Source organism: Trachurus trachurus, assembly GCF_905171665.1.
Source record: "Trachurus trachurus genome assembly, chromosome: 16".
NCBI classification, from domain to species: domain Eukaryota; kingdom Metazoa; phylum Chordata; class Actinopteri; order Carangiformes; family Carangidae; genus Trachurus; species Trachurus trachurus.
In genome coordinates this window covers 30,191,827-30,208,046 of record NC_139902.1, presented here as the reverse complement: position 1 = coordinate 30,208,046, position 16,220 = coordinate 30,191,827, and the positions used below count along the sequence as shown (strand labels likewise).

General features: G+C 41.4%; 1 protein-coding gene across 1 annotated transcript in view; it reads right to left on the bottom strand.

The window, feature by feature from the left end:
• The window catches only part of bbs9 (Bardet-Biedl syndrome 9), a gene marked incomplete at both ends in the record, with an annotated part of 251,222 nt that overhangs the window by 82,218 nt on the left and 152,784 nt on the right, over positions 1-16,220 (bottom strand). The window contains one exon of the mRNA XM_083990340.1: positions 2,553-2,663. Within this exon, the coding sequence (XP_083846466.1) occupies positions 2,553-2,663 (111 nt within the window). The remainder of the gene's footprint in view (positions 1-2,552; positions 2,664-16,220) is intronic.

Genomic DNA, 16,220 nt, shown 5'->3' with positions numbered 1-16,220 from the left:
ATCTTAATCTAAAAGCTCAGTTAAAGATGAACTCTCCAGGTATCTGTGTTGTTTTATCTGTCATAAACAAGAGATTACGGGTTATGTAAGAAGTAAGAAAAGAAAAAAGAAACTTGTGAACATCTTTTCAGACAAATAACAATGCAATTTCACAAAAAGAAAATTTTTTCTTTGCAAAATTAGGGAAAAACGGGTGCCACAGAGATCTGGGCTGAAATAAAAAAATATTTCCTTGTTGCTAAATCAAACTGAAAAGTAGAGTTTGATGAAATCATCAACCACAATGAACAAAAACTTTTGTTTTTGTTTTTGTTTATTGTAGTTGATGTTGATGTTTGCCAATCTGTCCTTATTAAATGTGTTGATGTATTTTCTTCATTGATAAAAATTAAAACTCACAAATTTTCTGTATTTTTTGGGGCATGTTTGGTTTAATAATGTTGGAAAATGTGAATTTTTTTCTTGGTTTTCAGCCAAGAGACGCTAGGGGGAAGGCAGAGAGCCTCCATTCTCCCTGGAACTAGTTACAAGTCATTGATTTAACCAGCACTAGAGTTCCTTTTTAAAAAACGTAAATATTTTCCAATCACCAACATTGTTAGATCTTCATTTCACATTTTAGTACCAGAGTTCGATTCCCGGCCTCTTTGTCACACTCTGCACATTGACCTCAGTCGGCGCTGGAGGTCATTGAACTACCCACAGCAGCATCCAGTCACCGGAGAGACAAATAACACACACACACACACAGAGCGTCCACTTTGTTTACATTAGGGGCCGATTGGCTCGCAACGCCCAGCAACGATGGCATCCCATAATTCCACAGCAGCAGTTATAAGCTGCACGAGATGTCACAGGGGACGAGGTCACAGGTTTTCTAACCACAGTGATGCTGCAGCTGATGGACTAATGGAGTGACATCGTCGAAGAAGGGACGTAGAAATATTTAAAAAAAAGTCTTCACATGATCGGCTCTTATCAATGCTGCATCTGTGGTACCAGATTTACGGTTCGACTCCCATCGCTCGGCCCCGTGCTGACAGCGTGGTCGGAGCGGCATGTGAAACAGAGCAGATGAGACGGAGCTGTGAGGAGGATTAGAGCCGTGTGACTGACGGACGGAGAGCAGAGAGCAGAGATCAGTGTCGGGGCTCTGCTCGGGATTTACTGACGAGCCGGGAACGCCATTGGGACCGTCACCGCCACCGCTCGTGTTATTTCGATACCGGAGGTCACCTGGGAGTGTGACAAGGTGAAGCGGAGCCACCGACGGCTCTGACAGGAAGACAATACCCAGCTCCCAGAAATAAAATAAAACATAAAGACAGACCAAGGGGGCAGTTGTGGGTCTGAGAAGTGAAGCTCACTTCTGCGTTCAAAAAACTGCAATGCCCTCGGCTTCCTCTGGGGGCTGGTCAGGGCCAGGGCCCCTGGCATAAACCCTCTATGCGGTTGTTTAGGGCCACAGCCGTTAGGTGGGGGGCCACATGATCAGAAAGGTACCGGGGTTCATCAAGTCATTTAAACATCCTGAGGTCTGCACGTGCAGCTATGAGCTTTATATGTAATGTGAAGTCAATATTCAGCTTCTTTTATCTCACATTTGAGACATTTGATGAAAATAGAACGGCAGAATGACAACATTTGTGCTCAAAAAACAATCTTACAAAATTTCATTTTAGACTTGTTTTCTACACTTCTATATTAATGTATTCATATCCCATTTCAAGCACCAAAACAGTTCATTCTCATGACTGAAGGAGTGTTTTCACAAGGGATTTGACATTTTTCAAAAAGCAGACCTCAAATTTCCAGCATTTGGCCTAAATTATTTCTTTCTACAGTGTTCTAGGACAAATTGGCCTCAGTGTGCTTACAGCGGAGGTTCTAATATTTAGACATAAAACACTCGAGTATTGTTAAATCTGCAAGTATCTTAAAAAGATAAATTTAAGAAAATATGTTAAATTCAAGAAAATGGCCTCAAACCTCAGAGGGCATAAACATGTCTGTATTCTGTTTTAACCAGTGATTTGGTGTTTACGCTTAAAGTGGGCCACAATCAAAAATCTTGTTTAGGGCCACCAAAATCCTAGGGCCGGCCCTGGGGCTGGTGTCAGAAAGCAGCATTCTCCATAGACCCCCATGTTAAAATCACCGACTTTACATCCTCAATAAACATGTTAAAAGCCTGGTGTCAGAACGTTTTTTGGTCTCAATCAATAGTTTCTACCCCCGCACACACTCTGAGGGGGGTGTTTTTTTTTTTTCTACCGTTTTACTGTTATTAGGTTAAACCTCTGGCCAATTAGGGCGCGAAAACGTTGAGTGACAGGTCCGAGCAGCTCCGTGGACAGCTGCTTCAAGGTCAGTGGGCGGGTTCTCGCCCGGCCAATCCAACATGGCGCTGTTCAGGCCGCCATATTTGAGTCACAAAAACAACTCCCCAAAACCAATGGGTGACGTCACGGATGCTACGTCCATATTTTTTACGGTCTATGAGACAGACAGAGAGACAGAGATAAAGTAACGTAACATAGCGCTCCTCCTACCTTTCTTGACTTTCTTGGACGGCTGCTTCTTCTTGATGAACTTGGTGGCCTCCGGCTGCAGCTCCAGCTCCTCGCCGTCACCGGCCGCCTCCGCTATCGGCTCCACACCGCCTGGATAGAAGCACAGGGAGAGAAGAACGACTGTCAGCAAAACACTTCACCTGCAAAACACTTCACCTGCACACTGGTACTAACACACATGGTGACGATAGCAGCAGCAGCAGCAGCAGAAGAAAAAGACGTAGAAGAGGATGGGTCGCCATCTTGGACAGCTGCGTACGGCAACTCCACTTGGACAAACTTCATTGGGGCACTGCCCGATTTGCATACAAGCAGAAGTCTGTCTTAGGGATGTCACACTTATAGATTTTCTTGGTACGATTATTGTCAGAGAAAAAAATCACGGTATCACGATTATCACGATTATTATGCATTAATTAAAGGGACAACGAGGAGTTTCTATTCGGTTATAAAAAAAAAGTCTCACGTTAATGTGGATGAATCTACGCTACCCACACTTGTTAATGGCTCCATTTTCGATAAATATATCGTTTTGTCTTTATCGTTATGTTGTTATTATTAGTGGTGGTGGAAATGCTGGGCGAGCCGACCAGCATTTCTTTACTTTCGGTTTCGTGGCGAGTCATGAGAATAACGCCGCCGAATCGCCGTTTATGGTGGGAACTACGACGGTATCTGGTCGTCTTTGAACCTCTGATGAATGAAAACATGAGTCAAAGAATTTCACGCGTAGTGTGTAGTGTGTAATGTGAAAACGCTTCGCTTTTACAAAACTCCTCGTTGTCCCTTTAATTAATTTCACAACACTATGAATGTGTAAAATCAAATAAAGTATTAACCCCCAAGGGGAAGTGTTTGAAATATTCAAGTTAAGTGACACACTAACATTTAAATTCCTACCAATTCATTCATGTTACGTTAGATAAATGGACCGGTATCTGAGCATTTACCTTTATTTTGGTGCTGATCTGTTGATATGGTTCTGACATAATCTTTTTTTTTTTTTAAAGTGACAGTATTTATGAATCTTTACGATTAATTAATTGTGGCGTTTAATACCACGATGAATTGTGAGTAATCGTGACATCCCTAGTCTGTTTAAAGTTATGTAAATACATTTTGTTTTTTAAAAAAGGAGCAGAAGAGGAGGAAGAAGAAGCAGCCTCCATGTTTTCCTGTTGGCTCTGGGATCTGAACGGACATGAGTCCAGCGCCAAAAAACGCCGGGTGTGTCCGATGTTCTAATCATCGTCTCACATGAGTCCAGTCGTCCCCGATTCAACTCGGACTCTTGGACGAACATGAGTGAGAATCTTCACAGACAGAAACGCCCTGAACCTTAATAAACTCAACACAAGAGCTCAAGTTTATGAGTGCGTCCTTCAGTTTGAAGTGCGTTTCCTCAGTACGGTCCCTGAACTATCGACTTGTCATAGCAACGCCAAACAAACTTCATTCATAATTTTATTTTTTTAGTCTTTTTTAGATAGACAAATCCTGCCTATCTCTATACTGCATTATAACCATACTTATAATGAGTTATAATGCAGTTATAGCACCGTATAACTAGTTATAAACACTCATAAATCATCATTAGGGCCCATTCACATGGAGCGTCTTTTAAGGCTTTATAACAATAAGCATTACACACTATAGAGCATTATAACTCTTTTATAATACTTGACCTTATGAGCCATTATAAAATGCTCTATGATGCGTTATACTTAGTGTTTATAATGATAGTTAATTGTAACTCATTATAACTATATTTATAATGCATTATCGATGTGGTCATTGTCAGCCAGTTACTAACAATTATAACGTATTATAATATCTGACCTTATAAGTCATGATAAAATGCTTTATAGTGTGTTTATTATTGTTATAAAGCATTATGATCATTTATGAGTGTTTATAATGATAGTTATACAGTGCTATAACTGCATTATACCTCATTATAAGTATGGTTATAATGCATTATAGAGATTGACTGACTGAATTTAACTGATGATTAGCTAATTTATGTCCGATATCGATTGATTTTATTAATAGAGTATCAATAATAATATTTGTTGTAGGTGTCATTAACATTTCTCAGTTTTTTTATTTCCACTCCACATGTTTCCAGACGTTGTTGTTGCTGCATGAGGCCAAAAAACTAAACCTGTTGATTCTGTTGCCTTCAGAGAAATGTTTATATTCAATGTTCATATTGTAGTAGAAGCTCTGTGTGTGTGTGTGCGTGCGTGCGTGTGTGTGTGTGTGTGTGTGTGTGTGTGTGTGTGTGCGTGTGCGTGTGTGATGAAATGATCCCTGCTCGAATCCCCTGGATCAGAGTGGATTTAAGGAGCTCCTGAGGCCGATGAATTGGACGCCTTGTCTCTCCCTCCGTCCCACCTCTCTGTCTACCTCTTTATCCCTCTTCCTCATTGCTCTCCTCCCCTCCGTCTCCTCCCCTTCCCCTCTTCCATCCTGTCCTTCCTCCTCCTCCTCTTCCTCCTGAGCTCCATAAACTGTCTTCCTCAACTGACTGCCTGACCAACATCAAAAAACTACCTGAACCTGAAGCTTAATTCTGATAAAACAGAAACATTGATTATTGCGCCGGATGACAAAGAAACTTGAAAACTTGGGTGTCACTTTTGATTCTGCAATGTCACTATAGAGCAGAACTCCAGACAATTAATCAAAAACTGCTTTTTCCACCTGAGGAACATTGCAAAATTAAGTGATATGGTGTCAAAAGCTGAACTTGAGATGGTCATTCATGCTTTTATTTCTTCTCGTCTAGACCAGTGGTTCTCAAAGTGGGGTCCAGGGACCCCCAGGGGCCCTTGAGAGGGTTCAAGGGGGTCCCGAACGTTTCCTTAACGTTTAAAATATATATATATATATATATATATTTTTTAAATTTACTTAATTAACTTTTTTTTTCTGTACAATATTTCTCTCTTTGCCAAAATGCTGAACTATCCCTTTAATGTCTGAAATAGTTTTATTCATTGTATTTATATTTCAAGGGGGTCCCCAACTTTTCCTTAAAATTTTACCTTTTACTACTTTTCTTCTAGAATTTTAACTTTTTTTTTAGATAAGTTTTTACCACTCTTTATTTTATTTTTTTTATTTACCACTTTTTCTAGAATTTTTTTTTTTACTTTTTTTGAGAAATTTTACCAGTTTCTTCTAGAATTTATTTTTAATTAAGACATTTTTAGAAAATTGTAAACTTCTTTTCTTTTTCTTTTTTTTTTTAAATCTTACCACCTTTTTCTAGAATTTTTACTTTTTTTTGAGAGAAGTTTTTAGCACTCTTTATTTATTTTTTATTTACCACTTTTTCTAGAATTTTTTTAAAACTTTTTTTTTTTTTAGAAATTTACCAGTTTCTTCTAGAAATTTTTTTTTTAATTGACAAATTTTCTAGAAAATTTTAAACTTCTTTTTTTTCTTTTTCTGGAAATCTTATCACTTTTTTCTAGAATTTTCTTTTTTCCTTTTTTTTTTTAATGTTTAAACGTTTTTGGAGAAATTGTACCAGTTCTTTCCAGAAATTTCTCTACAATATTTCTCTCTTTGCCAAAATGTTGAACTATCCCTTTAATGTCTTAAATTGTTTTATTCATTGTATTTTTATGTTTTTACTGTTGTATTTTATTTTATTGTGAAGCACTTTGTGATTTTTATCTGTGAAAAGTGCTATATAAATAAACCTTATACTTACCAACTCCCCCTTTCTCTCTTTCTCTCTCTGTCTCCGCTACCTGTCTTTCCTCTCCTCCCTCCTCATCCTTTTTCCTGTCACCTATCATAACTCCACCTCCTCCTCTTCCTCCCTTTCCCTCTCCACTCTCTCCCTCCCTGCTTTCTCCGTCTCTCCATCTCTTTCCCACATGTCCCATTTTCCCCTCACTTCATCCCTTCTTTTCTGCTCATTTCCTCTCCTCCCTGAAGGATTGTGTCCAGTTTCACGGTGCTTTCATTTAACATGCACCGAACACACACACACACACACACACACACACACACACACACACACACACTGAGACTCTCTCTCTCTCTCTGTGTGTGTGTGTGTGTCTGCCATCATGTCTACCTTAAGGTGTCTGAGAATGTGTGTGTGTCTCCATCTCCCCCACTGCGTCTTCATGTGTGTGTGTGTGTGTGTGTGTGTGTGTGTGTGTGTGTGTGTGCAGATTACCCTAAGCCCTCTCTAATATTTATCCTGGCCTTTTCTAAAGCCAATCTTGTTCTCTTTGGTGAGAGCGCAGCCTGTGGCTTCACACACACTTACACACACACACACATTTACACACACTTAGACACACACACACACACACACACACTTACACACACTCTCACTCACAGTTGTTTGAAATGGGATATGCCTCGCTCTTAATTGGGCAGGTGTTTTTCTAAGGCGAGTCGGGGTTTTTTTAACGCTGTCTTACAATTTCACGGGGAATGTGTGTCTCTGTGTGTGTGTGTCTGTGTGTGTGTGTGTGTCTCTCTGTGTGTGTGTTTTAACCTCAGTCTTACATCAACATGAGGTAAGGAAATAGCCCACCTCTGGAGCAACTCTGAAACAAAATCACATTACACACACACACACACACACACAGAGCGTCTCTTAGCTCTCACACATTCCTCTCTCTCCTTCTCTCTCTGTAAATAGCAGCGTAGTACCGTCGGCTGGTCGGAGCTGCGGTGTGTGTGTGTGTGTGTGTGTATTATATCTGTGTGTTTCTCCTCGGCCGTGCTCGCCTCTATATTTGTCTCGTCGTTTGGTGGAGGTTATCAGTTTTAGACGAGCCTGAGGTTTGGTCTCCTTCTCTCTCTCTCTGCACCACATCACACTTCAACACCCAAGAAAAGCAGCCGAGTGGAGGACGACACTGTAATTACAGCTGTTGGAAGAGTTGTACAATAATAATAATGGTGGTGGTGGCCCGACCCGTGGTGGTGGCTGATATATTTAACGCAGAGGCAGGAGCAGAAGCAGGTGCTGCAGCAGCAGGAGGTCCAAACACAAAACAACAGCAGCCGAAATCTGATATTCAACTGTTTATGAGAGGGAGAAATGTACTAGAAACTGGCCGGGACGTGAGGAATCATTGTTATGACAAGAGTTTTAAGAGATTTGTTTGTTGCAGTGGTTTAATTTGTCACCTCTCTGAAGTCAGAGGTGCAAAAGACTTTAAAAACATTCATACGGTGGCTCTGAAGGCTCAAAAAACACACCACGAATTCAGAAAACAACTTAAACTGCTGCAAAAACTCAACAAAAACATAACAGGAAGTGTTTCTGGGGACAGAATAAAGTGACGGACCAGGCTGGGAGAAGCTTTAGTTTAAAGTGTCTTGTCTGTCTATGTATCTATCTATCTATCTATCTATCTATCTATCTATCTATCTATCTATCTATCTATCTATCTATCTATCTATCTATCTATCTATCTATCTATCTATCTATCTATCTATCTATCTATCGTCAAACTGCGGAATATGAAGCATGTGCAGTGCTGTGAAAAAGTATTAACCCCTGTCCATGATTTCTTACTTTTTTGCAAATTTGTCACACTTAAATGTTTAAGATCATCAAAACAATGCAATATTAGACAAAGATAAACCAAGTAAATATAAAATGCAGTTTTTAAGGTTTTTTCCACTTCAGTAGAACGTGTCTGACAAAGTGAAGCAGACTAAAAGATCTCAAAAACCAACACATCAGGCTGCGATCTAAAGAAATACAAGAAAAGATGAAAAACCAAAACAAAGTCATTGATATCTGTCGGTCTGGAAAGTGTCTCCAGTGAACCACAGTGAGCGTCTTTATCATCTAAAAACTGCATTTTATATTTACTTGGGTTATCTTTGCCTAATATATATTTACGTGTGACACATATGCAAAAAAAGTAAGAAATCGGAAAGAGGGCACCTGCATTGTTTCAGAGACGTGAGCTCTCAGGGCCACCATACTTTCATCCTGAAGAGAACATTATACGTTTTATTTTTTGGACAATGTATTACATGATTCTTCCAAAACTGTCTCGGACCACTTTAAGAGTTCTTCAACTTTTATATCAAATCATGTCAAACTTTCCCAGAAACTCTTGCAGCTGCATCCAAACACGCTGAACCGTGTCAGACTCTGACAGCAGCAGATAAAACAGTTCTACGATGCGTCTGCGATTCATTCTGAATTGACTTGAGTCTCTGCAGAGACAGAGACAGAGACCCTGCACTCTCTCTCTCGTCTTTGATGCGATGAAGGTGCAGCGGCGGCGGCCATCGGCTCCTCGTCTTGTTAAAGTCAGCAGGAAGTCTCCTGTTTCTGTTGCCACAGATGGGATCTCTGTTTAATCTCTGAATAACAACACAAAGGGAAACAGGTCTGAGGACACAGCGAGGACCTTCGCTCGCCGCCATTTACGTCCAACTATTACTCTCCTGTGTTTTCTTTAGCTGCTACAACCATCTCCTCCTAATGATCTGAATGATTCTCTCTCTCTGGAACAGATGTGGAGACGTTTCTGAACTGAACCCGTCGTTCTTTACTTCGTTGCTGCAGGAAAAACAGAAGCTCGATTGTCGCGGACGGTTTGATAAGTTGGAGGCAGCTGCAGAGGACAGATGTGGAGACAATCGAAGAGTCTTGCACATGTTTTGGACTTGGATTTGGTTTGTTCCAGTGGTTTCTGGGAGAGTTTTGAAGGTAGTGTAGTAGGAGCAGCGTGTTTGGACAGCCTGCTGCAGTTTAGATATAGCAAGTAGAGAGACGGGGTTGTGCAACACAGTCTGGGACGTTTTGGACATTTGTGGGTATTGTTTTGTATATAGATGAGGATGGTTTGGTTCGGTCCATGATATAATTTGAGGACGGTTCTGGAGAAGAGACGGGGTTTTTAGGTTCCTTCTGTGACAGATCGGGCCGGACGGTGACAGATCGGGGGGCCGCGTTCTGGACGAGGGGGCGAAGCTGCTTCCAATAGACTGTGTATGTGTGTGTATATATGTGTGTGTGTGTGTGTGTGTCGTTGTGTTGTTGTGTGTGTGTGTGGGTCGGTCGGCAGCGGCGGCGGAGACACTGGCACATTCCTGCTTTATTCTGGGCTGCGGTTTGAAGATGGGGGTGACACTGCGCTGCTGTGGTTTGCAGCAATTTGGCTGTGGGCTTTACGCTATTTCAATCCCCCCTCAATGTACACATGTTTGTACGCACACACACGCACACACACACACACACACACACACACACACACACACACACACACACACACACACACACACACTGACACACACACACACTGACACTGACACACACACACACAGAGCCATCAAAAGTCAGGAAGTGTGTGATGCAGACACCTGATCTCTGCTGCTGTCGAGCTTTCACCGTCTAAAACCTGCAACATGAGGTGTTAGTGTGTGTGTGTTGGATTTTTTGTGAAGTTAAAGGGACATTGTGTAACTTCTCCTGTTGTCTATTCACGAAAATCGATTATTTGGTTCTTCAGTCTGTTTTTCATTAATCAGTAATCCCCCCATCAACAAAGTGAAGTGTTCCTTTCAGCTCTGAATCTGCCGTTAATATCATTCATATCTCCATGGAGCGGGTAAGCTCGGTGCTGCTGCCATGTTGTCGTGTCGCCATGTTTTTACGTTCAGTGGCAGCGTGACGGTAGGAAACCACGGAAACTCAGCGGAGACACCGGAGCTGTCGGCTCAGGTGGAGGTGGCGTCTGTGAAAAGTCACCGCGGTAACGCAGTGAGGAGGAACGGAGCGTTACACCGATGCTGCATTCACCTGCAGTCGGGCAGACGGCCGTCGCTAACAAACCAGACGTCATTTTAGTCACAGAAGTCGAGAGAAAGACGGTAAAACAATACCACATCGCCATGACAACATATTGTCACGTGTATTGTTTTGCCTCGTGCTGACAGACCACTTGTTTACATAGAGGCTTGTTTATGCCGTTACGTGCAGCGGCTGTCGTCCGTCTGCCGTCTGCCCAATTTCAGGTGAATGCAGCATGAAAAATACGACTGAGTTGCTTGTGACATACAACCGCAAAGCTAGATGGGAGGAATTCTTACACAATGTACCTTTAAGAAATGTGTTTCCTGTGAATGAATGAAAGAGACGGAGATCGTCCTCTGGTAACGCAGTGAGGAGGAATGGAGCGTTACACTGATGCTGCATTCACGTGAAATTGGGCAGACGGCCGTCGGTAACAAACCAGAGAAAGCCGGTGAAACGTGGGTCAGGTAAACAATACCACATCGCCATGACAACATATTGTTACGTGTATTGTTTTGCCTCATGCAGCGGCTGTCTTCCGTCTGCCGTCTGCCCAATTTCACGTGAATGCAGCATGAAAAATACGATTGAGTTGCTTGCGATATACAACCGCAACGCTAGATGGGAGGAATTCCTACACAATGTACCTTTAAAAAAGTGTGTGAGGATTAAAAAACTAAACAACAACAACATGAGTTTGTGTTTGTGCAGCGATGCGGTGCAGGTAACGCGCGGTGCGGTGCGGTGCGGCGCTCTGCGAGCTCGGCCGTGGTATTTATAGTCGTCTGGACGAGAACTCTTCAATTTGCGAAACGCCACAGAGACAGAACAAAGACAGCTGCTCAGGATTACACTCAGACCTGACCTGCACTTACACACACTACATGGATTTTCCTTCGCTGCGTGTCCTCTGGATTTACACATACACACACACACACACACATACATATCTACACATGCACACACACACACACACAAACACACATTCATGCACACAAACACAGCCCATCTTCTCCCCTCTCTTTAAGTCTAAAATAGATGCAGGCCCCAAACCACAGCTACCAGTGGAACACTGTGAAAATAACTGCAACACACACACATGCACGGCAGGGGTGTGTGTGTGTGTGTGTGTGTGTGGGTAGGAGGATGTGTGTGTAAGTGGATGTGTGTGTGTGTGTGTGTGCTTGCTCTCAATCAAACATAAGCAAACTTTTCTAACTTCATTAGAAAAAGAAGGAGAAGAAACAAGGAAGAAGAATAAGAAAAAGGAGAAGGAGAAGAAAATATTAAAAATAAGCGGAAGAAGATAAAGAAGAAAAAGACGACGAAAAAGAAGAAGATGAAGTAGAAAACAAAGAAGAAAAAGAAGAGAAGTGATGATTTACAACATTAGAAGAGAAAACAACACATGTGACTCAACGCTGAAACATGGAAGAAAAGGAGGAGGAAGAAGGAAAAGAAGGATAAAGGCGACAGAACAAAGAGGCGACTGTGACGATGAAAAACTGATCTCAGACAGAAAAACAAAAAGCAGCAGTTCCTGAGAGTGGGTGGAACCGGTGGAGACAGATTCACATGTGTGCTGCAGCGAATGTGATGAAATAACGACAACGACAACATTAAACAACGTTAAAGTCAGAGCAGAGTTATTATGGTCTGTAGCTCTCAGACTGTGAATCCATCCTGGACCTGGTCACCGGTTTGTCACTTTGTTAGAGTCGCTGGTTAAGGGGAGACACTGCAGGTGAATAGGATAAAAATTTTAACTAACAGATATCACCATGAAACCTCCCAAGTTCATCACTCACATTAAGACAAATATTTTTTGTATTACAAGTTTTGTCAAATTTTATGTTAAAATATGTAAATGAGGCAATATCTAATGAAATATGCATACATTTCCAGAACCGAAATCTCAAAAAATTCTTGTTTTATTTTGTTGACATATTAGAGTCAGAAGTTTTTACAGAGGAGATTTTGGATATCTCTTTTTATCTCTCTGTAAATGAGAAAATACTGTCACCAGCCCTAAAAAAAATCTAATTTTGTCATGTTTTTAGGAATAAAATGTTGTATAAATCAGGCTGTGAATGATATATCAACAATCCCCTCTGTAAAAAACCTTCAGAATATAGACAGGAATAAAACTGGAAGGTTTGGTGTCTGTCAGTGCTGCTGAGGTGGAGATTTGAGGAAAAACTCATTTTGAGAAAACAGCCTTTAAAGACTTGTACTGTAAAATTCCATAGATTGTTAATGTAAATCGTACTTTTACGATTGGTTGCTGATACGAAGGAAATTACCATTTTTGTAACCACGTAATTGTTTAGGAGAGAGAGCTTTACAATGATACCTGACATGACATGAGTCAGACAACAGTAGCATGTTAACTTTTTGTAAATTTAGGATAATTAGGAGAATCTACTGACGAAAGAGACAGAATGAAGTAAAATAAAAACCTTAATGATGATGTTCTACCATTTTTTTTCGACATTTCTGAAAGAATACATGTTAAGAAAGAAAAATAGCCCAATTGATCAGTGCATGAAAAAACTGTGTTTTGCCTGTAGAATCTCGCTTACTGAGATATCTTATCCATGACAACCTGAAGACGACATGTCACCAACCGTCTGTGGTTTTTCTGCACCACGTGACTCAACGGGGAATCAAACCTGTGCAGCGTGTTGTTGTTGTTGCTTCACTTTTTTTACCACCCGTGTGAACGATCTGAGGTCAGATTTTATTTCTACAGTTTAATATCACGAAACAGTAAATGAATTCACCTCCAGGGTTTAAACTGTTTAAACGTCACACGGCTCCCTGGAGGAGCTGCACTCAGAACACGTTTCAGAGGAAAAATGTTTCCACTCTTTCTTTCTTCCTTCCTGGAGAAAGTTTTTCTCTTTTTTCATTTACAGAACGAAAAAATGTAAAAAGAGAAACAACAGAACAGAAAAACTGATCAAAGCAAAGTAATAAAAGATGATTAGACCAGATTAAGTGTGGGTGAAAACGGAGGAGAGAGGGAAAAAAAGTACAAGTGTTGGTGTTGCCAAGAGAGTTACTCACTGCTGCAAAATAACCGCAGAGATAAAGTGTGTTTATACAGTGTGTGTGTGTGTGTGTATCTATGTGTGTGTGTGTGTATCTATGTATGTGTGTGTGTGTGTGTGTGTGTGTGTGTGTGTGTGTGTGTGGGAGAAGACATCAATACACACACCTCTGTGGTTGAGGTCAGTTCAAAGCTATGCTGACAGCAGACTGACTAATGACCCATGTGATAAACACATCCTGATTTCACCAGGTGTGTGTGTGTGTGTGTGCATGCACGTGTATATGTGTGTGTGTGTGTGTGTGTGTGTGTGTGTGTGTGTGTGTGTGTGTGTGTGTGTGTACAGAGTGCAGCTGTTGAGGGGCCGGTTGGGTTTTGAATGATGTCATCAGGGTGAAAGCAGAAGGTCATGTGACGAAGAGACGGAGATAAATAGAGAGGGAGGGAAACATGTGGACGCAGCCTGGATGAAATCACACAACACCGACTACAGTGTGTTATTAATACTGAGGTTATTAGTATCATTATTACTATTATTTACAGCCTAATGGTGATTTATTCTGTCATTTCTCACCTGTCCGTACCTGTATTGATCAATTAAAGGGATAGTTCACCCAAAATTCAAATTTCACTCATTATCTACTCACCGTGCAGCACTGCATGTCCATATGACGGTTGAGAACAGAGCTCACTTTTCTTTGTCCAAAAAGACACACCAAAAAACATCCAAATACCTCCATGCTGCTCGTCTGTAATGTCCCTCTTGTATTGAAGCCCCGACATGAGAAATTGTTCCGAAAAAAATCAAATAAGTCTATGTTTTAAGCTTGTTTGTAGCGGAAGCTCCCAGTGTCTCAGTTCACTGCTCTGCCTGTGTCAGTGCAAATCTTGCGCGATTTGCACTGACACCCAGTTCACGGCTCCGCAAATCACGCAAGATTTCGGCAGAGCAACACTGGGAGCTTCCGCTACAAACAAGCTTAAAACATAGACTTATTTAATTTTTTTCGGAACAATTTCTCATGTTGGGGCTTCAATACAAGACGGACATTACATACAAGCAGCATGGAGGTATTTGGATGTTTTTTGGTGTGTCTTTTTGTTACGAAGACAGTTGGTATCCATTTGCAACCGTTATATGGACATGCACTGCTACGCCGAGACCCCCTGTAACTCAGAGAAGCCACGGAGGACTCTGAAACTTCTCCCAGCCCTTAGTCCACATGAGGGGGAGTAGATAATGAGTGCAATTTCAATTTTGAGTGAACTATCCCTTTAATACAAACCTTAATTGACCAATACAGGTACAGACAGGTGAGAAATGACAGAATAAATCACCATGAAATTTGAATTTTGGGTGAACTATCCCGTTAAGATTCATATTTGCTGTCCTGATCACAATAATGAGAAGGAAATCACTGTTTCCTGTGTGTACTTTTTACTTTAGTGGATATTCCATAGATTTATAACAGGCCTGATGATGACGATGATGATGATGATGATGAAGGAGTACCTGCTCTTTGTCAGTGGTTTAATCAACATCTGGCTGGAACAAAGGGCTTTTAATTAGAGGAGGAGGAAACGCAGTGTTACTCATGCTGCTGTGTCACATTCATCTGCTTCACATGAGCTTCTTTTGTGCTGCGAAACTGAACTGAAACTGAACCGAACGGCGTCGAACTCGGAAATTACAGGTCAGAAACTCAACTTGATGTCACGACAACATCAAAACATGGCGGCCTTCGTCTTAAACGGTAAGAATTAAAACATTTTAAGTTATCTGTTGAGGTTTAAATGCATTTTTTTTGTGTATTATTGCAGTATATGAAGTACAGTACATTTATATTAAGCTGTGATTATTGTATTGTGTGAAATTGTGGTCCACGTGTGTAACGGAAATAACGTTTAAAGGATTAGTTCAACATTTTGGCAAATTGGCCCATTGCCATAATCCCTATAGTCATAGCAGTAGGTTCGTTACCTTTATTTGTCGGTGCAAGCTGTTTTTAGAACCGCGGAGCAGAGCAGTGAGCTGTTCAGAGCTACGCTACGGAGGCTCATGGGATTTCTTGGTTTCCCGTCATCATCAAACTCATCAAATACACAATCCAACAACTCCACAACGCTCTGGTGGACAAGTTGTGACCTGCACATTCACCACGCTATGAGATAATAACACAACGTTACCAGACAGAGTTGTTTTAGAGGTAAATTCATGCAAAACCACTGATGCACGTTGCCTTCAGGGACAGTTTTTCATCAAGCAGTCTCTGTATTTCCCTCTAAAACAACTCTGTCTGGTAACGTTGTGTTAGGGTTAGGGTTAGGGCGCTGGGTCACTCACCAGCGTGGTGAATGTGCAGGTCACAACTTGTCCACCAGAGCGTTGTGGAGTTGTTGGATTGTGTATTTGATGAGTTTGATGAGGGAAACCAAGAAATCCCATGAGCCTCCGTAGCGTAGCTCTGAGCAGCTCACGGCTCTGCTCCGCCGTTCTAAAAATAGCTTGCTCCGACAATTAAAGGTAACGAACCTACTGCTATGACTATAGGGATTATGGCAATCGGCCAGTTTGCCAAAATGTTGAACTATCCCTTTAAAGGTGAAGCTTTAACAATGACAGTGTGCTGCCTCAGTGTGTGTTTTTATTTCCAGGAAACTCCAACATAAACACATTTACACAGATACACACAAACACACACACACACACACACACTCCAGTACCAATGAAGTGGGGCTTGTTGTGTGGTATCCCAGTGTGTGTGTGTGTGTGTGTGTGTGTGTGTGTGTCTGT